The 23,976-nt window shown below is 39.9% G+C and overlaps 1 protein-coding gene across 2 annotated transcripts in view; it reads left to right on the forward strand.

Moving 5' to 3' along the window:
* Nln (neurolysin (metallopeptidase M3 family)) overlaps window positions 1–23,198 on the forward strand; it is an 88,500-nt gene extending 65,302 nt beyond the window's left edge. For both annotated transcript variants that reach the window (XM_013015915.1, XM_013015916.1), the window contains 4 exons: window positions 9,177–9,363; window positions 9,687–9,815; window positions 11,097–11,233; window positions 21,437–23,198. In XM_013015915.1, the coding sequence (XP_012871369.1) occupies window positions 9,177–9,363; window positions 9,687–9,815; window positions 11,097–11,233; window positions 21,437–21,586 (603 nt within the window). In that variant the 3' untranslated portion in view covers window positions 21,587–23,198. The remainder of the gene's footprint in view (window positions 1–9,176; window positions 9,364–9,686; window positions 9,816–11,096; window positions 11,234–21,436) is intronic.
* The last annotated feature ends 778 nt before the right edge of the window (window positions 23,199–23,976 follow it).

Here is a 23,976-nt window from a genome sequence, read left to right on the forward strand (position 1 = left end):
GTACCGCTCCTGGGGCCTGAACTCAGGGCCTGGGCACTGTCCCTGAGCTTTTTTTGTTGAAGGCAAGTATCACTTTCAGCCTTTTGGTTGTTAATTAGAGATAAAAGTCTCACAGACTTTCCCACGCAGGCAGGCATTGAATCATAATACTCAGATCTCACCCTTCTGAGTAGCCAGGATTACAGTCATGAACCACTGCTGCCCAGCAATTTAACTTTTTTTTTTTTTGACTCTTTGAGGTAGTTACTGTAGCATTGGAAAATATTTCTTGGTACTATAACATTTTAGTACTCTGACTCAAAACTAAGCTGCTAATCTATACTGCATTTGCTCCATCTCTCCCTCTCTCCCAAACAATAGCTATATTCAATTCTTAAGCTTTTGCCTGCCCTCATTCATGAGTATGAAATGTGGTCATCTCAGTGAGTGGTGTACTAGAACCATCCTTGGCTTGCTCATCTCTTTATAAGATTGTCTTTGAAAATCTCATTTATCTACTCAGATGCCATGTACTATTTTAATAATGTTTTTATATACTCTCATTTAGAAGCAGTGACCACTACTTTGTCTACTGAGGCCACAGGTCCACATATTTCTAAGTTTATATGGTGAAACCTTTAGTACTGACCTACAATGGCTGGTGGAAAATAATATCATTCATACTGTCTATATTCAGTAATACTTCTGACTTACCTAAGGACCATATAATGAATGAAAAATTTGCCAAGATTGGTTTTAAGATAGGGGATCTAAGCGTTGGAGTTCTGTGTTGTGACAGTCTGCACATCTGGTGACCAGAAGAGCTTGTTTGAGCTTGTCACAAAAGCATATTAATGTGTTGGCAGGAACTTCCAGTTTTCAAACATGTAGATGCACTAGATCAATATGTCTACTGTGTCATCACTTCAGAGTTGAGTTTCACTTGTATTTTCTTGTGTTTGCACTGCGGAGTAGGTAATTTGGAAGATAGCAATTAGGACATAGTATCTCCAGTATCTGTTACTGACTTGTGTCTTTCTTGTGTTTTGCGCTCTCAATATAATCTCTGGCCAAAAAAAAAAAATAATCTCTGGCTTTCTGAATTTGTAGAGACCACAACAGTCATGCCTCCCAGCAGCCTGAGTCGTAGTGACTTTGTAGGGTCATTCATTAAGTGTAGTTTTGAATTAAAAACAAGTAATTATCCTAAGGAAACACCGGAATCACAACCATTCCTTCAAATAAAAGTGAAAAATTTCAGAGTATGTGACTAGCAATAATCTCTTGTTTTTCTTAAGAGACTAATAGAGCATCTTATCTGCTCTAAATATTTGAATTATATAGCACTATAAACAAAGGGACCCTGTCAAGGGGCACTCTGATGTTAATGATAAGAACTCAGAATTAAAAGTTATCTTTGGGCAGGCATGGTGGCTCATATCTGTAATCCCAGCTATTCTGGAAGCAAAGATCAGAAAAATGACAGTTCATGGCTGGCCCAGACCATGAACTCAGTCTCAACAAACAACCCAGTCGTGATAGTGCATACTAGTCATCCTAGCTGCACAGGAGGTGGGGGTGGGTGTTGGGGAACATAGTAAGAGGATTACAGTCCATGGGCTGGCCCAGACAAAAACATGAGATCCTATCTGAAACTGAATCACAAAGGACGAGGAATGGTTTCAGTGGTAGAGTGCATGCCTACCACTTAAGACTCAGCATTCAAACTGCCAAAAAAATAATAAAATTCATCTTTGTTGGGTTAGAGATATAAGTCAGTGGCAGAACACCTGCCTATCATATATGTGATCCCAATACCACTAGGAAAAGAAAGCTCACCTATAGCTTAGTGAGCTTGGCTATGTGACTGTGGCAAGATATTTGACCTCTTTCAGTCATCTCATTTTTTTATTCATAAATGGGACAACAGCAATTCTCTTAACAACCTTCCTGGCATGTGGGAAAAGTGAAATATAGGAAAGGCACTTGGGAAATTATAAAGTCCTGTGTTTATTTCAAGTATTCTTATAACCATCCTATATATAATTCAGTACTTTAGGGATCAAAAGTAAAACTAAAATGATAAAAGTCCAATTGCCATGATGCTCTGTCTTGTCACTTTACGTTCAAGAAAACACACAAATGCTAACTTATCCTTACTGGTTTTTGAGTACAGACTTGTGAAAGGTGATTGGAAGCCATCAGAACTGTTATTTGTTCTTATTTTCTGTTGATGATTACTACCAATTTACAGCAGCTTTGATTTCTGAAGGAAAAATAGAAGGAGAAGCTTAGAATTTCAGGTACGGTGGGGGATTAATTGTAGAGAAATGTGGGTAAATATTTATCTTCAGAATTACCGCTAAGGAATAAAATACTTGGAGGAAGCCAAAGATAAGCTTGATCAGAACAGCTAGCTAAGACTTAGACAAGCTGACTGGACAGGCTAAGAATAAAAACAAGCCAAGCCTTACTATGTACATTACCATCCAGGCATGGAGCACCTGCTTTGCATTCATTCATTCATTCATTCATTTCTAATCCTCAGTACTTAATAAAGTAAATGGGTGCTTATATTTCTTCCACTTTCCTACTGGAAAAAAACTAGAGCCTTAGTGGGTACTTGTCTGAGGTCTTCCATCAGTTCTAACCACCCTGTTGTCTGCTTGTTCTTTAATTCTCTATACTAGAGGCAGCTGCTTCATGTGTTCCAAATTTTCTCTTTCATGTTTGATTCCTGATGGATGAACTTCTTTCCTCAGTTATTAAATGGTATTCTAAGAGTACCATGCATGGAAGGAATCTTGTTACATTACTCTGTATAGATTGACCATCAAGCTTTCAATCCTGAGGTACTTTGAGCTACTTACCAGCAATCTTATGGCCTCTGTTACCAGCCAGTCTCCCTAGCCCAAGCTCCTCAACACTGTTAGAGTTTGTGACTTTAACATCAGATATGGTTGTTTTGTCTTTTTGTTTTTGTGTTGTGTCTTCTGCATATCAAGCTCATATGTATGCATACATAGAATAAATGCTAATGTCCTTACCCAAAGTGTAATCCTGCAGAGTGATTATTTCTGTTGGGACCATTCTTTAGTTGCTTACTTAGGAATTTTCTGTAGGTATTATTTTTTAAATAATTGGAAAAAGAAAAATGTTCAAATGACTTTTTTTCCTTCTCAGTTAATTTTGTTTTGTGAGGTAATCTGACTAAATGCAAGCTGGCCTTGAATTCTGAATCCTCCTGCCTTAGCCTCTCAAGTATTAGGATTATAAGTATGAACCATCAATCCTGACTCAGATGATTCCTTAAGAAGCATACCTTACTGTTTATCTCCTATATATGACAGGTCACATTAAGTATTATATGAAGGGTTCAAAAGAAAGAAAAGTTATAGTATTGAGTGTTTAGAGTTCTGTCTGGAGACATGAAATGCAAAAGCAAAAAAGTGAAAAGCATAGCATTAGATTAAGTGAGAAAATATTAAGTGTTCAAAATAGAGCAGTGGAAGGTATTAGGCTGGAGGCAAAAAGGTCAGATCAAGAGCTCAGGGTTCTGAGTCTGCATCTTCACAGAGAGATATCCTCTTCCAGGATATCTTTGTTCATTTCACAGTTATATATTGAGCAGCTCTTACTGTCTGGGCAAGTGGTGGATTTGGGACATACAGTGGTAAGTAAGACATACTCCAAGCTTCTTAGCATTGAATTCAGTCTTTTTACTTCTCATCCAAAAAGGAGCAATTTAAATTGGAAGCACATAGGAGGCACAGCTAGTGTGGAGGCAAGCTTATGATTTAATTTGCAATATTCAAGAAATATCCAAATTATGTGGGTTTTTTAATATGTCCTTTATTTACAGGTAGCATACTGACTCGTTAAACAACAGAGCTGTTGTGAAGATTAGTAAGGGAGTCAGAACAGTGTTATTCATATCCAATTTACTACTGTTATTTTCAGTAATCACTAGATACATGTGAAGTAAAAATTAGGACCCGTTTACCATCTGTGTATGGCAAAGTCTAGTAGATAGTGGCCATTTTTTAAAATGCCTTGCCTTGTTAACTAAATTCCATTAACCCTGATTTAGGGGTAGATCAGACAGAGTAGACTATGGAATGACTGCCATCAATAGTGGGTCACTTTAGCTAGCCAGGTCAGTTCTCTTGAGGGCTGTATTTTTTCCTGAACACAATACACAATTGATTTCATCAGTTGCCTTACCTTTGTACCAGGCATTTGCTATCATGAAAATAATACTTAGTTATAGTCACTAAAAAGAACTGTTCTCTTAATTAGGACAATAACTGGTAATACTTTAGTCTTTAAAAAGTGTAAAAGTGATCCTGGCACAATCACATCTATAATCCTAGCTACTCAAGAGGCTGAGATCTAGAGGATTGTCATTCAAGGCAGCATAAGCAGAAAAGTTGCCTAGACTCTATCTCCAAAATAACCAGCAAAAAGCTGGGCTGATGGTATGGTTCAAGTGGTAGAACACCAGTTAGAAAAGCAAGCTGAGGGGCTGGGAAGATGGCTCAGTGGTAGAGTACTTGCCTTGCATGCATGAGGCCCTGGGTTCAATTCCTCAGCACCACATAAGCAGAAAAAGCCGGAAGTGGTGCTGTGGCTCAAGTGGTAGAGCACTAGCTTTGAGCTCAAGAGCTGAGGGACAGCACCCAGGCTCAGAGTTCAGGCCCCACGACTGACCAAAACAAGAAAAAAAGAAAAGCAAGCTGAGAAGTGTGAGGCTCAGAATTCAAACCCCAGTACTATAAGATAATTTTTTTAATTTTAAAAAACATGATATTTTAGTTCATTTGTATCACTTTGTTCTATCCTTCAGTATGACATATGAATTTAGACATCAAGTCATCTCTTGTAAAAGTCTATAATGGAGTATAGTTTCTGAATCCTGTTGTTCATTTAAAAGACAGTAGCTGGGCACTAGTAGCTCACACCTGTAATCGTAGCTATTCGTAGGATAAGATCTGAGGATCATGGTTCAAAGTCAGCCCTGGCCGGAAAGTCTGTGAGACTCTTATCTCCAATTAACCACCAGAAAACTGGAAGTGGCTCTGTGGCTTAAGTGGTAGAGTGCTCACCTTGAGCTGAAGAGCTGAGGGACAGTGCCCAGGCAGAGTTCAAGCCCTGTGATTGACGGGAAAAAAAACAGTAAAGAAAAACCATATACTTAACTTTATCCTCTCAAGAATGTGTAACCAAGCAGATTTAAGTGCACATTGATTTCTAGGCTTTATAATCAAAACATTGCTAGCAGCAAAAATGCTCTAAAACTCTTTGAAGAATTACCACTAAAATGATTTGTTAATTGGATTATTTGGGAATAGGAGTTAACAATACTCAGGTTTTTTCTAGGTGATCTATTGGCATCAACAGCTACTATGGCTCAGAAGCTACTGTTTTCAGTGCCCTCTGACTGATGGTATTGAGAAAGATATGAAGTACTTCTTTAGAGTGTATGGCAGGCATGGAGAATTGTGGAGTAGCCTTACTGCTGTGCGGGGCTATTGCAAGGCTTGTCATGCCTTCTTTGTGGATGCACAGGTGCACTGGGAGGCTAATGATGGAATCCTTTGTCCTAAGAATTTAGTTGTTGGCTACAAATTGAGCTTTTAAATTTTGTAGATCTTTTGCCTTCCTTATTTGAAAAAAAAATATCCTTAAATGATGTTGCCCAGAGGGCTCACTGAGAAACAACAGGACTGACTTCTGGGAAATCAACAAGCAGCAGGGCTATTTTTAGCATTTACTCCTAGCAAATATTTCCTTTTGTTCTTTAGAAGACATTGTTGATCTGTTCATTCATTAGCTATGCTTCCCCCCTCCCACCCACTACAGCATGGCTTTGGGATAGAATAAGCCCTCTCTTCTCTCACTTCCAGCCACAACTGTTACATTACCCGATTTCAACTCTTAACTCATGAGTTACTCATTTGTTCATATTTTTTTCTGGATATTGAACATTTCTTCTCACACGTGTGTGTGTGTGTGTGTGTGTGTGTGCACTCTTGCTAGCACATTTTGTTGCTATTTAAATTGATTTAGTTTGTTACATAGATGTGATTTAGATTTAGATCCTCCCCTCATTGCAAATATTAAAAAACCTTCATTTGAGCTGGATATACTAAGCTTATGTTGTGGTAGCTTATAAGTAACTTGTTTTTATTTTCTCTATTAGTATCTGTTTTTAAACTATATATTATAACATTATTCAGTTAGTGTTTTAGAACCCCAAGTTCTAGATGCAGTTACAAAGGCTTGTCTTCACACTTCATTATCATCTGGGGTTTTTGTTGTTTGTGATGGTGGTTTTGTTTCTTTGTTTTTGTGCTGATAATAGGGCTTGAACTTAGGACCTGAATGCTGATTAGGAGCTTTTTTGCTATAGGCTAGCACTCTCCCACTTGAGCCATGAGTCCATTTCAGGCTTTTTGGTGCTTAACTGGAGATAAGATTCTCACAGAAAAAAAAAAAAAAAGATTCTCACAGACTTTCCTGCCCAGGATTGTTTCCAACAGTGATCCTCAGACCTCAGTCTCCTGAGTAGCTATGATTATAGCCACTGGTACTTGGCCTCAGTATCAATTTTGATCTTTGAAAATTCTCCCAGCGTTAAGAGGAAGTCAGATTTCTTCAGAAATAAATGAAATCTTGCTTTAATTTTCACATAGAGGGGAAATTCAATAGATAGCTTTTGTCTTTAGATCTCTCTCAAGAGAATTTAGTCATCTCAAAACATAACTTAAGCTGAGTGCTGGTAGCTCACACTTGTAATACTAGTTACTTAGGAGGCTGAGATCTGAGAATTGCAATTCAAACCTAGCCTGGGTAGAAAAGGCCATAAGACTTTTATCTCAAATTAACCACCAGAAAACCAGAAATAGAGCTGTTGCTTTAAGTGGTAGAGCACTAGCTTTGAACAGAAAAGCTCAGGGACAGCGCCCAGGCCCTGAGTTCAAGCCCCACGGCCAACAAAAAAATAAATAAATAAAACATTTAGGGGCTGGGAAGGTGGCTCAGTGGTAGAGCGCTTGCCTTGCATGCTCGAGGCCCTGGGTTCGATTCCTCAGCACCACATAAGCAAAAAGAAAAAAGCCGGAAGTGGCGCTGTGGCTCAAGTGGTAGAGCGCTAGCCTTGAGCTGAAGAGCTGAGGGACAGTGCCCAGGCCCTGAGTTCAAGCCCCATGGCCAACAAAAAATAAATAAAACATTTAAAAGTATCTATTTACTCTTTTTCTGTTTTTGTATAAGATAAGGACGCATTCTGGCATTCATAGTGAAAGTCAGAGGTCATGGAATCAGAGTACCTTGTTTCAAATCCCACTTGTGCCATTAATCTCTATGCCTCAGTTTCCTTATCTCAGAAATGGAGATAATAGTGCTTGCATCATAATCATACAATAGTTCAGGGATTTAAATCAGGTAATTCATGTAATGAGTGTGACCTAATGCCTGACATAAAGTTTCAGTGGACGTTGCCTGTTATAATTATTGTATCAGATTGTTTTATCTATGATACAAGATGTAATCTTAAAATACTGTGCTCAGGAATAGGCAAAATATTCCTTCTGAGACCCTTACCTCTGACTCTGTGAGAATGTTTGAGTGGGATGTCCTCCACAAAGGTGGCCTATTCCAGTGCCTGGTGAATTCGATTTCTCTTGGCCCTTCTGTGTTTGCAGCTCTCCCTATCTAGAATCAGCACAATTATAATGAGAAGTCAAGCAAAACGTGTTTTTGCATAAAGAGAGGAAGGCAGAGTATGTTACTGCGTTTTGACATCTGTGCTTCTGCCCTGGGCCAAAAGCACAGTGGTTATTTGCTGCTGATTTGGCATCCCATCTGCTGCCTTCCCGGTGGTGAAGTCCCTCTTCCTCACCCTCTGCACAGAGCCCTAGGGAGGATGAAGACCGAGGGAGGAGGTTGGAATGTAAGGCATCTGCAGAAGAAAACAGGACAGAGGTGCAGGGAAACACAACACCACGATAACCCCCACTCCACAGATGACCATAGTGCTGTTTTCTCTGTAAAATACAGTTTTACAAGTGTTCTGTGGAGGATGGTGTGAAGGGTAAAGCACACAGCTTGAAAACTTTTTTTTTTAAATGAAATCTTCATCTTTCTGCCCCAAAGCTTTTTGAGCATCTGACTTGAGAATTTACCAGACTTTTACTTTTTGGGGGGGAGGGGTGGTCCTGATAGTACTGGGGTTTGAACTATGGGTATGTGCTCTTTTAATTCATGCCCTCACCCTTTAAAACTCTTTTAGGTCAGGCATTAGGCCTCTAAGACTCACTTCTTAGAAGGCTGAGATCTGAGGATCACAGTCGAAAGCCAACCCAGGCAGGAAGAGCAGGAAGCGGAGCTGTGGCTCTAGTGGTAGAGCATTAACCCTTGAGCAAAGCATAGGACTTGAGTATCCAGGCTCTGAGGTTAAGCCCCAGGACCAGCACACACACACACACACAAAATCCCTTTCAAACTTTTTTTCAAGCTTTTCTTCCAGTCACTCAGAATAAGTCCTTTTAAATATATCTCTTGTTTTTCTTATGACATTTAACTTATCCCACTTATTTACTAATTTACAGGATCAATTCCCTTATTTTAAGGCACTATCTGAGAGGTCCAACACAGGCTTTCCACCACAGGTTAACACACACATCCCCCCTCCCTCCCCCCCCACACACAAAGGGTATCAATGTGGAATGTTGTAATGTAACTCTTCAATTGATTTAAACTTGAGTAGTTAAGCAACAGTAGGATGAGTGCCCCAGAAAGGCATGTATTGAGTAAACAAGAATAAGCAAGGAGGAGGAGCTAGAGAGAACTAGCTTATCTTAGGGAGCTCTTTATTTTCAGTGGAAAATTCTTCTTCCTTCTTTCTATTTCTTTAAGGTTTGTTTTTAGCTTATTTTTTTTTCAGTTAGGTTTTCCTGGTGGTCTAAACTTGTCTGTAATTCAGAAAGAATTAAATATATTTTAAAATGGAATGTTTGAACTTGTTTTTATGTTAGCTACTGGATTTTATTATTAGTTAAACTAGAGTTATTCTAGCACCTATTCTAAAGTACAGTTGGCTCTAATTCTACCTAATTTTCAGTCAGTCTTAATTGTAATTCATCATACAGATAATTTTCCTTCAGTGCATTAAAAGATACCTGTTTGCTTCCTAGACCGATTTTGCACGATTTAGTGGAACAAATGTGGAAACTGACTTTGTAGAGGTTCCATCACAAATGCTTGAAAACTGGGTATGGGATATTGATTCCCTCCGAAGACTGTCCAAACATTACAGAGATGGAAGCCCTATCACAGATGACATGCTTGAAAAGCTTGTTGCTTCTAGACTGGTCAACACAGGTACATAAAAAAAAATTAGGAAAGAAACCTCAACAAGAATCACTTAATGCATTATTGCTGGTTACTTTTTCTCAGAGACTTAATTTCCCTTTAATAGTAATATATCCCAGCAAATATGTAGAAGTGGGAACATTGAATATGTTGGAATAGAGATCCCTGGGATTATGTCTATGAAAAAAAATGCTGAGATTTTATGTGGAATAAAGATGTCTTGCTCCTTGTTTTGTGCTGTCTTACAGAATCAGTGTTTGACATTAGTGAGCTTGTGATGTTAGAACTCAGTCTCTATTCTCCAATTACATGCTCACTCTTTATGTTATTAGGTCTTCTGACCCTACGCCAGATTGTTTTGAGCAAAGTGGATCAGTCTCTTCACACCAACACATCACTTGATGCTGCAAGTGAATATGCTAAATACTGCACAGAAATTTTAGGTGTTGCAGCTACCCCAGGTATGGAAATGCGATTGCTTGAGTTTATGGTACCTGTGACACAAAGGCATACTCCTGACGCTGAGGGCACGGGAAAAGGGGAACTACTCAGACCTCATTTCATTTTTTCTGATTTCTGTACTGAGGCTTTGACTTTCAGGTAAACTTATGCCCTTATGATTTATCCTCTCTGAATGTGCTTGAAGGAAAGGTGGCTCTGGTTCAGAGCAGTTTAATGTAACCAGGCATGAGCAATTGGCCTCCACCCCAGAGCCCAGAGAGCTGTACACTGCCAGCACCTCCCTCCCATACCACCATGATTTCCCATGATTCTCAGAAGGACCTGGTAGAAAGGGCATTTTTATTTGCTTTTTTTTCTGAATCTGATTCTGGTTCTGGTTCTGAGCTCAGAGAAAGCATTGGGCTACTTCTATTCATTAGAATGTCTGCATTCATATGCACATAATTCTAAGCCAACATGTTTGTGTGCATTCATATGTAGTTGCTAGGGTGAAGTTTTTTTCAGCAAGGAAATTGTTACTAACATGAATCAGCCACATTTATAGATATAATAAAGATAAGAATTGTCATTTGAATCATTCTAGCCTGTTCACTTCCTTTGGTGATCTGTTTATACTAAACCATACAGCAATTTTGTGCCTCAAGCCAGAATCCTTTTTAAGATAGTACTAGCTCAAAGGTTAACTTGGTAAAATTTGTTTTGCTTTTCAAGCAAGAGTTCTTTTTTCAGAAATTATGTAATCTAAAACAAGTGTCATTTTCTTCTGAGGCATTTTAAATATTCAGGAGTGTGGCACAAGGCCAGGACGGAATGCTCAATGGTGTAACATGGACTTGCCTGACATACTAAGACCCTGGGTGGGTTCAGTCTACCTCCAGCACGGCCACAAAAAGAAGAAAGGGGGGGGTAGGAAGAAGAGGAAAAAGAGAGTTATTGTCAGAGTATTTTTAAGACATTAATATCAAAGGGATAAGAAAGGACTGACTTAGTACTCAGCTACCTTGTGGGTGTGGACAAAGCCTCTGAAACTATTGTTAGGCATTCCAGAGCTTGGGCCGAAACCAGCTCAGAGGTTGAGCCACAGTCAGGAGTGAAGTTTGTAAACATCTTGGCCAAACGCACACATAATCCCAGGAGTACTAGAGGTGAGATCCTATCTCACACCCTCCTCTCGAAACTGGACTACTACGGCAGGAAAACCTGAGCTAACTGATAACTTGATAATTAACATCTTCTCTCACATTGATTGAAATGTATCTCTCTCTTTTTGTGTGTGTGAGGTACAAATATGCCAGCTACTTTTGGACACTTGGCTGGGGGATATGATGGCCAATATTATGGATATCTTTGGAGTGAAGTATTTTCCATGGACATGTTTTACAGCTGTTTTAAAAAAGAAGGAATAATGAATCCAGAGGTATTGTGTGTTTCCTTTTGTTAATTTTGTAATGCTTTTTTAACTCTTTTGTGTAGAGTTTAGAGCAAGAGGTTTAGGTTGCAGCTTTTAACTTCAAGGCCTTTCTCCTTCTCAAACTGCCATACAGCATTAAGGTTAAGAATACAGGTGTTTAGCTCTAATTCTGTAGACCTAAAATAAAAACAAACCCTACTGAATTTTCTTGCCTATTAACATTCCAGTATATTGCATGATTAAAAAATTCAAAGCCTTGTTTACACATTCAAGAATTTATAGCTGCTAGTTTTGACATGTGCCATACAGCATCTTCATTTTACAGGAGGCTGCGAGCGAAAGGTAAACTGCTTTCCAGTGTAAATGGCCTCCCTGTGTTTTGATATTCTTCATATACTTTCTTTGTCATGTACTGTGGGAGGTACTCTACTCCCTGTGGCTGATGTACTCCACCTACTACATAGTTTGTAACCTGAACGCCTCTGGGTAACTTAAGCTGCTTTATTAACCTGAGCCATTCCTTCCCATGTACAGCGAGGTGACTGCCAGGTGGCTGGCTGCCAGCCAAAACTTCCTGTGTTACAGCCCCAACGTCCATGCTGAAGGAAGACTCAGCTGTCACAGTATTTCTCACGCTGGTGTCTTTCCCAATGTGTTTTTGAATTCTGTTTGATTCAGAAATAGGACAAATTACTAGAGTCAGGTTTTCTTTATTTAGTCAACTGATTTGTTCTAGACTGCATAGCACCCTTATATGGAAATACGTGGTATCATTTTTGTCATTGTTTTTTGATTTATTGTTTTTGCTTTTGAGACAAAGTCTTGCTATATTTCCCAGGCTAGCTTGGAATTTGCTTGGTAGGCCAAGCTGTCCTAGATCTCAAGCCCTCCTTTCTTCCCCAAGTACTCAGATTACAAGCGTTTGCCATCATAACCAGCTATGTATTTAGACCACCATTTCCTTCCTGCTTTCCTGACTACAAAAGACCATCAAGCTACCCATACCTTGTGCACACAATTATTTCCAAGAATTCCATCTCCCAACCCAATGGGTAGGTCCCCTTAAGCCTCTTCTATTACCTGACTTTCAGCTAGTCCCTAGCCCTTCATTCCTCTACTATCTCATGTAGAGATGGCACTTATGGAATTCAGAGTGTTCTGAGGAATATTGCAGGATTCCCTTAGCCCTACCCAGTCATGCTCTCCAACAGAACTGGAGTTACTATGTAATTCTGTTCCATGTCCCCTATGGATTTTTTTCCAAGTCCTCACCCCTCTCTCCTCAGTCAGCAATCTCTTCCTCTTCTTCCTCCACCTCCTCCTCCTTCCTTTGTTGGTGTTTTTGTTTTTGCTTTGGGATTTTTGTTTGTTTATTGAGATAAGCTCCCTGGGTACCCAGGCTGGACTGAAACTTACTCAAGATCAGTGTCACTCCTTTTATCATCCCTCTGCCCAATCTCTCCTTAGTAAAAGAATTAGACTAGGTATATAGCTCGATGGTAGAGCACTTGTCTAGTAAGCATGAAGCTTTGATTTCCATCCTTAATGCCTTCAGGAAGAGATGGAGGGGGAAAGAGTAGGGTTTAGTTTTTAAAGGTTTGTTGTTGTTGTTGTTTGGTGCCAGTCCTAGGGCCTGAAGTTAGGGTCTAGCTATTTTGCTCTAGGAGCTTTCTTTGCTCTAGGCTAACACTCTACCACTTGAGCCACAGCTTCACTTCCAGCCTTTTTTTCTTTTTGTGGGGGGGCATGTACATAATGGTGGTTAATTGGAGATAAGAGTCTCAGGAACTTTCCTGCTCATGCTAGTTTCAAACCATAATCCCCAGATCTCAGTCTCCTGAGTAGCTAGGATTAAAGGTGTGAACCACCAGCACCTGGCTCAAACTTAAAGGTTGTTTTGGTTTGTTTTTTTTTAAGATTCTGGAATATTTGCATACTGTCCCATGAGCATTTCTAGTCCAAAAGAAGAAGAAGAAGAAGAAATCCAAAAATATTCCTCAGTCTAAAATGCTTTGAGTGTCCTGTTGGCCCTTAAAAGTTTCAGATTTTGAAGCATCTTAGATTTGGGATTTGTGAAGTATTTGAAGCATCTTAGATTTGTGAATGTTCATTTTACACTTCAAAATACCTACCTACCTTTCTCCCATCACAGAAACTCTCTTAGCTCTAGTCCTTACTATCTGGGAAAAGTGCTTCCACACAAACTCACATCTCTAGAGCTGCTGTTCTGTGGCTCTTCTCACAGCCTCATTTCTTCATGTGAGAAACAGCGTTTGCAAACCTTGGTTTCCTGACTTTACTCCACCACCTCAACCCATGGCCCTCTCACCATTTTAAGGGCTTTTCTTCACTCCTGGCTTGTCATTCCTGTCTTTGTTCACAGCCCTTTGCATAGCAGTCAGGCCTCTTCCTTATTTTCCAGTACATCTTGTGTCTCTTGTACTGTCTCATATCTATTTCTTCCACTTAAAATGTATGCTCTTTTTTTCTGGATATATCAAAATCCTACCCTTTTTTTTTTTTTTTGGTGCCAGTCCTGGGGCTTAAACTTGGGGCCTGGGCTCTGTCCCTGAGCTTCTCTTGCTCTAAGCTAGCACTCTACCACTTGAGCCACAGCACCATTTTGGCTTTTTCTGTTTATATGGTTCCAAGGAATCAAACCCAGAGCTTCATGCACAGTAGGCAAGCACTCTACCACCAAGCCACATTCTTACCATTCTTAAAGATCTCACCTAGGGGGGGAAAAAAGAAGCTAATTTATGGAACATATACTAAAAGTGATTGTTTAAGCTGGGCATTGGGTACATACTTATAGTCCCAGCACTTGGGAAGCTGAGAATGATCTGAAATGCAAGGCCAGATTGTCTTTACAACAAGGCTTTGGATCAAAAAAGAAGAGAGGGGCTGGGAAGGTGGCTCAGTGGTAGAGCGCTTGCCTTGCATGCATGAGGCCCTGGGTTCGATTCCTCAGCACCACATAAGCAGAAAAAGCCAGAAGTGGCACTGTGGCTCAAGTGGTAGAGCGCTAGCCTTGAGCTGAAGAGCTGAGGGACAGCACCTTGGCCCAGACTTCAGGCCCCATGACTGACACAAAAAAAGAAAAGAAAAGAAAGTGAGGGTAGGGGTTTTGTAGAGAGAGAAAAGAGAAGAGAAAAGGAGAAAGGTAACCTAAAGTGATCTTTCCAATCTCTGAACCAAATAGTGAATAAGAGCATATGGTCGGGACGGGCTTCGGTAATCTTTTTGCCTATGTCTAGAAGGTTGGATTTAACAACTACAGAAAATTTTAAACACTTTATAAAATATTTTATAAAAAGGGATGCAAATTTTGATTTTTTTTTGGTTGGTCGTGGGGCTTGAACTCTGGGCTTGGGTGCTATCCCTAAGCTCTTCAACTCTAGGCAAACGCTCTACCACTTAAGCCACAGCACCCGGTTTTCTAGTAATTTTTATTGGAGATAAGAGTTTCACAGACTTTCCTGCCCAGGATGGCTTTGAACTGTGATCCTCAGATCTCAGCCTCCTGAGTAGCTGGGATTACAGGCGTGAGCCACTGGTGCCTGGCTACAAATTTTGATTTTAAAATAATGCTTAGAAAACATATACCATGATGTTGTCAGTGGTCCTCTTTGGGAGATAAAACTTACAAGTGATTAACTTTTCTCTGTCCTTTTTATGGAGCTCTTCCTATGTTCAGATAGGATCCAGGGAACCTCTTCTGCTAAGGGCCATTTGGATATTTATAACATCACTGATGGGCCTAGGTTTATTTGAATTTCACTTTGAAAATAACCTTCTCAATGTATTGAATTTCAAGGCCTGCCTGCAATGACCATAACTATATATACCCCACCCCTGACAAGGTGCATAGATAGTTTTAGAAAATGGAAAACAATGTTTTAAAGAGATAAAAGGTGAAAGTCCATCTACAAGGCCTTCCTGGCTCAGTGGTGACGCCCCCAGACCTCCCTGGAGAGGGGGGTAGGGGTTAGTCACTCCCTCTCTTGGCCTACCTCCCTCACTCACCTGTATGTTTTGCCATCATGGCCACAGCCCCAGGACCCTCTCCTCCTTGCTGTCCAGGTAGCAGCCCTGTTACTGACTCCTGTAGATCCCAGGGTCCTGCTTCCCCGGCGCAGCTTATTCTCAAGCTCCACCCTTGGCAAGCAGCCATACTGTTCTTCATTCAAACAAAGAGGAGCTGGAGTGACTTGGAGAAAGCAAGAGCCCAACAATTTGGAGTTCTTCCTATGATCAATTTGCAGTTTCCCTGAAATTCTGGATTCATGGGGCCATGTGTATTATACATATTGGGCCAGCAGGCTAGTTTGAATCCTTCCTTTTGAGGTTTTTTTTTTCTTTCCTATCAAATGCTGTGAAGTATCATGTCATTTCTGCTCCATTACTGTCATAACAATATCAGACCTAGTTCTAAAAATCAGCAAGAAGCTCCCCCTGTTCCCCCACATCCCCCTACACACATACCTGATCTTCACTAGGGGCTGGTGGAGACAGGTCTCACACTATAGCCCAGGCTTTAGCCCTTAAACCCCAAATCCTCCTGTCTCAGCCTCCTAAAAGCTGGTATTACAGGCATATACCATCATACCTGGTGAGAATCAGCCTTTAAAATTTTTATTCCCTCCTATAGTGAATTGTTGTTTTGTGAGTTCTTTGTTTTGTTTTATGAATATTTACTCTTTTTTTTTTTTTGGTCAATCATGGGGTTTGGACTCTGGGCCTTAATGCTCTCCCTCTCAGCTCTTCAGCCCAACGCTAGCACTCTATCACTTGAACCACTGTGCCACTTCCAGTTTTCTGAGTGTTTATTGGAGATAAGAGTCTCATGAACTTTCCTGCCAGAGCTGGCTTTGAACCATGATCCTCAGATCTCAGCCTCCTGAGTAACTAGGATTACAATTGTGAGCCACTGGTGTTGGGCCTTAAATATTTATTCCTAACACTTGCCTTACATAATTCACACTCACTTATTAAAGATTGATCCTTGGGATAATAATCTGGTTCTACAAAAAAAAAAAGCTTAGATTGTTATTACAGTTGTGTGTGATGATTACAAAAAAAATTACTGTTCTTCAGACCAAGACACTGCATGATATTTTGGGCCATGGTCAAGGTTTTAGCTTTAGCTGACACTGAAAAAGATGGCCTTACCTTGAGTGTTCAAGAGTTGTAGATGTGCTTTAGGTTCTGTGAATTTCTGTGGCATAAAGTAATGCTTGCTTTGGGCTGCAGTCATGGGAATCAGAGGCATGACTGTCTCTCATACAGACCACTATCTCAAGACCTTCCTCTCCCTGAGGTGTGTTTGGGTCGTTTTGAGAAGATAGCAGGATGGCTTTTCCAGAAGTCAGTGCCTGTTTGTCCCCAAGCACCTGAGTGCTAGAGGGCCAGGAGATCACATGCTGTGGATATAACTGGTTTCACAGTACAGACGGGAGCCCCCAGGCCTTCTCTTGCAACTTCTTGCTGTTCTACAAAGCCCAGGGCTCTTCTCTGAGAACCATTTCAGATCCTGACAAGCAGAACTGTAGAATGTGTGCTGCTTGCTCACTGGAAAAACAATAAGAGGGACAGCTATAAAGCTGGGGCCTTCTGAATCCTGCCGCGTGGCAGAATCCCAAATGGTGGCAGTAGAATATTTTATGGTAGTTCTTTTCATTCTCCTTGGTGATCTATATCCAAAAGCTCAAAAAGCCCAAAAGCTTGTTATCTGTGATCCATGTGTAAATTTTTTTTAAAATCCTCTTGTAAGTAGATATCACATTTAACCACTTGCTGAATTCATTACATGTTACTAAAGCCTTTGTTGTAGTACAGCATGGAGAAAGTGTATAATAACAAGTTATTATATGTAACTCCTACATCTCAAGGGTGATGGAAGGCCTGCTGGGAGTCAGGCTTTTCCAGCAAGCTCCGGGTGCTCGTTAAGGATATCTGTAAGGTCACCAAATGTCATTGCAAAATCCAGCAGCTAATCACAGGGTTGAAAAGATGGAAGCATTTTAACTAGGGCCATTTTTTTTTAATAAGGCAACTTCATTGTGGGAAAATTTCCTAAGAGGTAATGGACCTGTGGACTCAAAGGCAATTACATTGTTAAGCCAGAATTGCCTTCCTCTTTTGCACTTAGATAAATGGCTAAGCTTTGTTTCTTTCCTCCATGAATGAGAAGTACAACCAAGTATCACTTCAGAAGAAATAGTTTGATATCACTGTTACATTTTAGTCTGTCATGCCATAAGGAAGAGGCTGGAGTTTACATTAAGTAACATGAAGAATTGCATGGCTCAATAATAATGCAAAGGCAAAAGGTACCAGTGCTCTTTAAGCAGAATCCTGGGCCCAGTTCCTGCTCTAATGTGTCACTAAATTTTTGTTTTGCTGCATTTTTAGACAGCTCTCACTTCATAGTGTAGGCTGGCCTCACACTTGTGATCCTTCTGCCTGAGCCTCGCAGGTGCTGAGATTACAGACCTTTACTACCACATCTGTCACCTAATTATGTATTCTTTAAGCTTCCCTTCTAGGTCATAAAACCCTAATATAAAGAACTGTTTTGGTTGCCTTTGTGTCCTCTACTTCAAAACTGTTTAATTTAATTATTATTTTACATATGTGTACCTCTTTGAACTTAACTGGTAGTTTTTCCCATTGAGTCCACTGCTCTTCCCACCTAATCTAAACTGCTACCCAAGGAACCTTTTTCTCCTCCTCTCCCTCCCCAAAATTAAAGGTTTATCTTTCTACCATCACAAATTGGAATTCTGTTTAATGCTTCCAGGAGGCGTCTACTCTGACCACAGTCATCCCTGCTCTGCTTGTCTACATGTCTCTGACTACCAAGCACCAGTCTTTTGCTCTCTCCCTCTTTTGTTGTTGTCAAAGATTTTGCTTTTCTTCCACCCATGATCTCTTCTCCCTTATGGAAAACCAACTGTGTGCTGCTAGGAGGGCAGAATGGCTTGGAAGGAAAGCTTTCAAAATCAATGTTTAAGCAGGCTATTGAGCTTATTAGATGCCAAACACATGTATACCTATAATTCTAGCTACTTAGGAGACTCAGATCTGTAGGACTGTAGTTTGAAGCAAAGTTCAGGCAGAAAAGTCTGAGAAGACACTGCTTCTAAAAATAAACAGCAAAAAGTTAGACTGGAGGCATGGCTCAGTGTTAGAGAAGCCTTGCACAATTGCCAGCAGATTTATGCTAATCTTTTAAGATTCAAAACCACAGAGGTAACTGGCATAGATTGTCCTTCATAGGAGGCTAATGTGAGCTCTTGTGGGCAAATCCTCCCAAAGGGTATTGGTGACACGAAAATACTACAGTTGTAGAGTTCTTCTTCCTACCTTCCTTGACATTAACATTTCTTTTTTGTGAAGGTAAGGTGTAACAACTAAAGGTAAACATTTGGTACACCTGTGTCAGGTGTCTCTCAGACATCTCACCCTGAGGGCCCGATACTTTCCCAAAACACATTCACTTTCACTCCTTTTTTTCCCCTTAACAAAAGTAAGATCCTGTTACCAAAATGACTCTTAAACTCTTCTCAAAACTTCATTGCAAAGGAAATGAAACTATTAAAAGACCATTGCTGTGTAATTCAGGAAATTGAATCAACTTGTTTGGAAGCAGAAGCAGAGGAAGGACTGCTAAGACTGTAAAGAGACTAAACAGTGCCATGCTCTGAAATGACTCTGCCAGGCAGAGGAGGCGGGCACAGTCTCACAGTGCCATGGAGTCCCTCAATGCCTGCTTTGTTTTACCACCCAAACTTACATACAGTTCTCTGCACAAAATGAGAATACTTTGTCAGATGTTCATCATTTGGGGTCTTCAGTTTTGATTTGCATTCCTATCTCTGTAATATTTGTGAATTGAATAATACCTTTGTAATAGATAAAAGGAATAAAATATGCAAAGGTTGAACATGAAGAATTTGTGCAGCTAAGTATTAATTATTGCTGAGTGTAGCCTGTAATACCACTCTTTAGGAGGCTAAGACAAGAAGATCAGAATTTATATATTGTTGAGAATAATATATAATTATTGAAGTTGAATGAGTCTATGAGAGTTTACCTGTTATCTGTTCTACTAGTATATATTTTAAGTTTTCCTTCATAAAAGGTTTAAAACACTTTTGTAATTTTGCAGATAAATTTAACTTCTATATGACTTAAGCCCAGAGAGCTGCACCACTAATTGGAAACATTAGTCATATTTAGACACACTGAGCAATGAGAGAAAGGGAAGGAGGAGGTAAAGTGTGGTTGGACTAGAGCTCTGATGGACTCCTGCTTACAATAACAAAGTTTATGACAAGGCAAACTATGCTTCTATTTTAGAATCTAGGTTGACAGTAATATTGCTGCAGATGATACAAGAAATGAGGTATCATTTTTTTGGCATTTTTCCTAAAACAAACTAAAGCTAGTTCCTAATCCTTATCACCAGAGATTCAGGAAGTCCATTATCAGTGATTACAGACCTTCTCCTAAGATCACCATGTGCCCTTTTAGTGAAATATTAGAACCACCTACAAGCTGTACTGCAGGCCCAAGACCTGACTAGTTGGAAGGCCATATGAAATAAAGCTGATGCAACAACTGAATGGGGGTTAAGGACTTAGTAAACAACAAAAACCTCAATAATTTCTGTATTTTCTATGTGGGAATGATGACACCTGAGTTCAGGGAAGAGGCTAGGGATCTCTCTATATTGCCTAGGCTGTGTCCAACTTGTAGGTTCAAGTGTTCCTTGCACCTCAGCCTCCCAAGTAGCTGGGTCAATGGGTTTATGCCACCGTGTCCATCTTAAAGGAGTTTCAGTAAAATCTTTCATTAAAATTAATTTTAATTTACAGGTTTATTCCTGTAATCCTCACTACTTAGAAGGCTGAGATTTGAGGATCTTGGTTCAAAGCTAGCTCAGGTAGGAAAGTCAGTGAAACTCATCTCCAATTAACCACCAAAAAGCCAGAATAGAGTTGTGGCTCAATCAGTAGAATGCTAGCCTTGAGTGAAAAAAAGCTCAGGAACAATGCCCAGGCCCTGAGTTCAACCCCCAAGACAGTCATAGAAACTAATGATAATTAAAATGTGATTAATAGACTATTTGAAGTTACGCATGTACCTCATATTTCTGTTGGACAGTATTAAGAATTGTATCAGAATGCAACTTTGTTTGGCTATTTACTCCTAACAAAATTTCAGACTGACTTTAGATGTCAGCCTATAGATGATTGTTAAGTTTTAGTTTTATGGCCCTGTAGGACATTAAATCATTTTACATCCAACTTGTCTGATTTCTCCTTAAAAGTTTAATTTATTGCTGACTGTTGCACCAAGCAGAATCTTGTATTAAGTCATAGGTTAGGTTGCTTTGTCTCTGGCAATGCATAGTTTTTCTTGTCTGTAAAGATAATGAGTTTGGTCACATCATGTGCATGTAAACTTCAGGGATCCACTGTGAACTTAGAATCTTCATTCATTTGACTGTCTTGCCTTGTTTCCCTAAAGGAAACTCTGAAAGGGAACTGAAAATATCTCATAATACTAATACAGAGTTCCAGCTGTTTTCTTTCAGTTTATCTGCTCCTGTGTTGACATAAATAAAGGCAAGACAACTGTGGTATGTCTTAAAATTCCAGGCCTCTATCCTTAGATAAAGCCACAAAGATTCTCATTCCCTGTGAAGACCCCTCAGAAGGGCCTTAGCCTGCAATGGTCGAGAGACTAGGGTTGATTTTGTTGGGGTGGTTTTCTGGGGGCCTCTCATAAAAGCAGCCAAAGCCTCCTGACAGTTGTGGTCCTATTTCTAGGCTCCCAGAACCCATCTGTAGCTTTCTGGAACACTTGCATGGCTAAACCTATTGAAAGTGCCTTTGAAATGGGATGACTGGTAGAACATGTCATATATGCCTTTGTGCTTTGTGTGGTTTGCCTGTTTGTCGGCTAACCCCTGAGAATCTAAGGAGAGAGCAATAAAAGACAATGTAGAAAACTTGAAGTTTTAGTTCCAAGTGTTTTAGCCACCAAGATAACTTCTGCATAGCCATAGCTGAAGAGAACATCTAACCAGAGCAAGGCTCAAGTCCCCTTTGTTTCTCTCGCCCCTTTCTCTTTTGTGTCTAAAGATCTGGAGAATTGCTGTGACCATGAATTATTAGGCACGATGTTTTGTTTTATTAGGTTGGAATGAAATACAGAAATCTAATCCTGAAACCTGGGGGATCTCTGGACGGCATGGATATGCTCCAGAATTTCTTGAAACGTGAGCCAAACCAAAAAGCATTCCTAATGAGTCGAGGCCTGCATGCTCCGGAAACTGGGGATCTTTGATAGCAGCGCATGTCTGGAGGACAACCAAGAGCACCATGTGGTACCAGCCTGGAAACTGAAGGGAGATTTGCAAATAAAAACCTTGACTTGCTTTTGTTTTCTAATTTAAAAATTAATACAAATGTAAATGAAATTATAAATACCGTGACGGAAGAAAATACCCACTGGAAAATAGTTGTACTATACAATTTCATAAAAATGGATTTGATTTCTTTTGATAAAAGTTTCATATAAATGTAATTTGATTTTTTTATTATTGTAATCTCGAGAATACAGTGTAAGAGGGCTAAGAATTTTTTAATTGGATCATATACATGATATAATTTGATCTTTGTTATATCTTGGAAGTTTTGTCCTTGGGACTGATAAATGAATTATCACGTGCCTCTGGAAAACATTTCCTTGGAACCCTACATCAGCCTGACCCTCTCTCTCAGTCAGGTATGACCTCACCTTTGCCTGCATACCTCAAGGCTAGAAGAATGTGCCTCAGTAACATGTTTATCTTCATCAACAGGCCAACTTCAATTAGTTCTTCCACCTGGGTTGGGTTTTTTTTCTATAACTCAGTTTGAATATCAGAAACTTTTTTAGTTCTGGCTGAAAACTGGCCTAATATATATTGCAACTGTTTGTATCTTATATGAGAGGCTCTATGCACCTCAGCACACAAGATGGTCAGTCTTTTAGAATAGTAGCCAGCCAGTATGCTAAAGAAGGCCAGGCATCTTTTTCAGGTCTTTTGTTTCTAAGGTGTAGTGATTTGCCTCCCATGGTAACACCTCCTTCAGAGTAGCAGGGAAACGTCATTGTGACTACTCAGTGTCATGGGAGGAAAGCTGAGAAGCAATGTCCAGAAGAGGGGTGACTCTGAGTGCTCAGGACTCTGCTCAGAACTGGTACACAAATACTGCCCTCAGCCCAGAGCAGCTCTTCCCATAGCCTGTTATTGTGTGGTTTTACTTTCAGTGAACCTTTGGACCTCTCTTTACCTCTCTTTACTGTGGTCCTAAATTCCAATTCAACAGCAGACCTGTAAACTCACAGTACTTTTGTTTCTCCTAGTATTCTACTCAATAAGGAAACCAAGACAGGATAATGAAAACTGAAAAGGTCTTCCAGCTGTTTCCCAGTACATACCTGAGCAATGAGTGCTGGTTAGGGGCAGCAGTCCCTAGAATTGCACGGTCTCTCAGAACTTTTTCTTCTCTAGTCCAAATGGACTTTGTGTTCATTTTTTCCCCTAATTATGTTATATAATTGAATTACAAATAGCAGGGCATATCAAGAGCTCTATGACTGGAAGGATTTTTTTCTCCCCAGTGCTAGGGCTCAAACCCCCAGGTTCCTCACATGCTACGTGAGTGTTCTGAGCTGTTTTTTGTGGTAGTCTTAGTAACCTCTGTAAGTTTTCTCATACCTTTCTCCACCCCAGATTCTTTTGTTTTACACTTTCAGGCAAAAAATTCTCTTCAGCTTTTTCCAGTGCCCAATATGTGTCCTTGGTAAGAACTTTAACTGAAATCTTATTTCACATGCAAAAGCTGATCCTTGGAAAGCTGATCCTTGGTGTGGAAGAGATGCACAAAATAAAGTTACATATTATCCACAAGAATGAGCTCACATTTCTTTCATACTTTTATGTCAAAACAAATTTATAACATAGCAAAAGCATAGTGGTATCTTTTTTAAGGTCTATCTTTAATATTTAAAATCTACCAAAGAATCATAGCAAAATTAAATTCTCTTGCATAATTCAAAAGGAAGGACTTGCTTTTCAAAACCTTCATAAAAGGTGACCAGCCACTGACCTGAGCCCTCCCCCCTACCTGCCCACCAGAGTCTGACACCTCACCAAGGTATTCTCGACAGGATAAAAATGAAAATTGTAATTAGGCAAACTTAACACATCAGATTCATTGGCTGAACCATGCAAAGTCTCTTTGGTGATTGATCCAAGAGACTTAGCCCTGCTTCAAGCTCTTTTCAGGCAAGTTCTTCAAACATACCAATCTATATAGTAAGCATGATTTCTGAAGGTTTTTAAGAAGAAAAAAAGTTTTGCTGTTATGCCACCTGGAATGTCTTTTCCCTCTAATACAAACATTGCATGTTACCTAGATACCTAGAATTTTCTTAAAGGGTTACTACCTGAGCTATTTTCACCAGATTCCTGCCTTTCTAAAGCCAAGAGGACAAAAGATGAAGATCTTTCAGAAGATTGTCTCTCTGTAACAACACCCTGCATTATGTGGAGGCCAAATTGAGAAAAGCTCTTAAAGGATATTTCTAAATGTCTTAACTTGTAGGGAATGGCTTAATTTTCTCCTTTGCCATTTTGCCTTTTGGTCAGGATCAGTCTGTGGATCCCCCCACCGGATCATCTGGTT

This window comes from Dipodomys ordii, unplaced genomic scaffold (assembly GCF_000151885.1).
Source record: "Dipodomys ordii isolate 6190 unplaced genomic scaffold, Dord_2.0 Scaffold28, whole genome shotgun sequence".
Classification (NCBI taxonomy): domain Eukaryota; kingdom Metazoa; phylum Chordata; class Mammalia; order Rodentia; family Heteromyidae; genus Dipodomys; species Dipodomys ordii.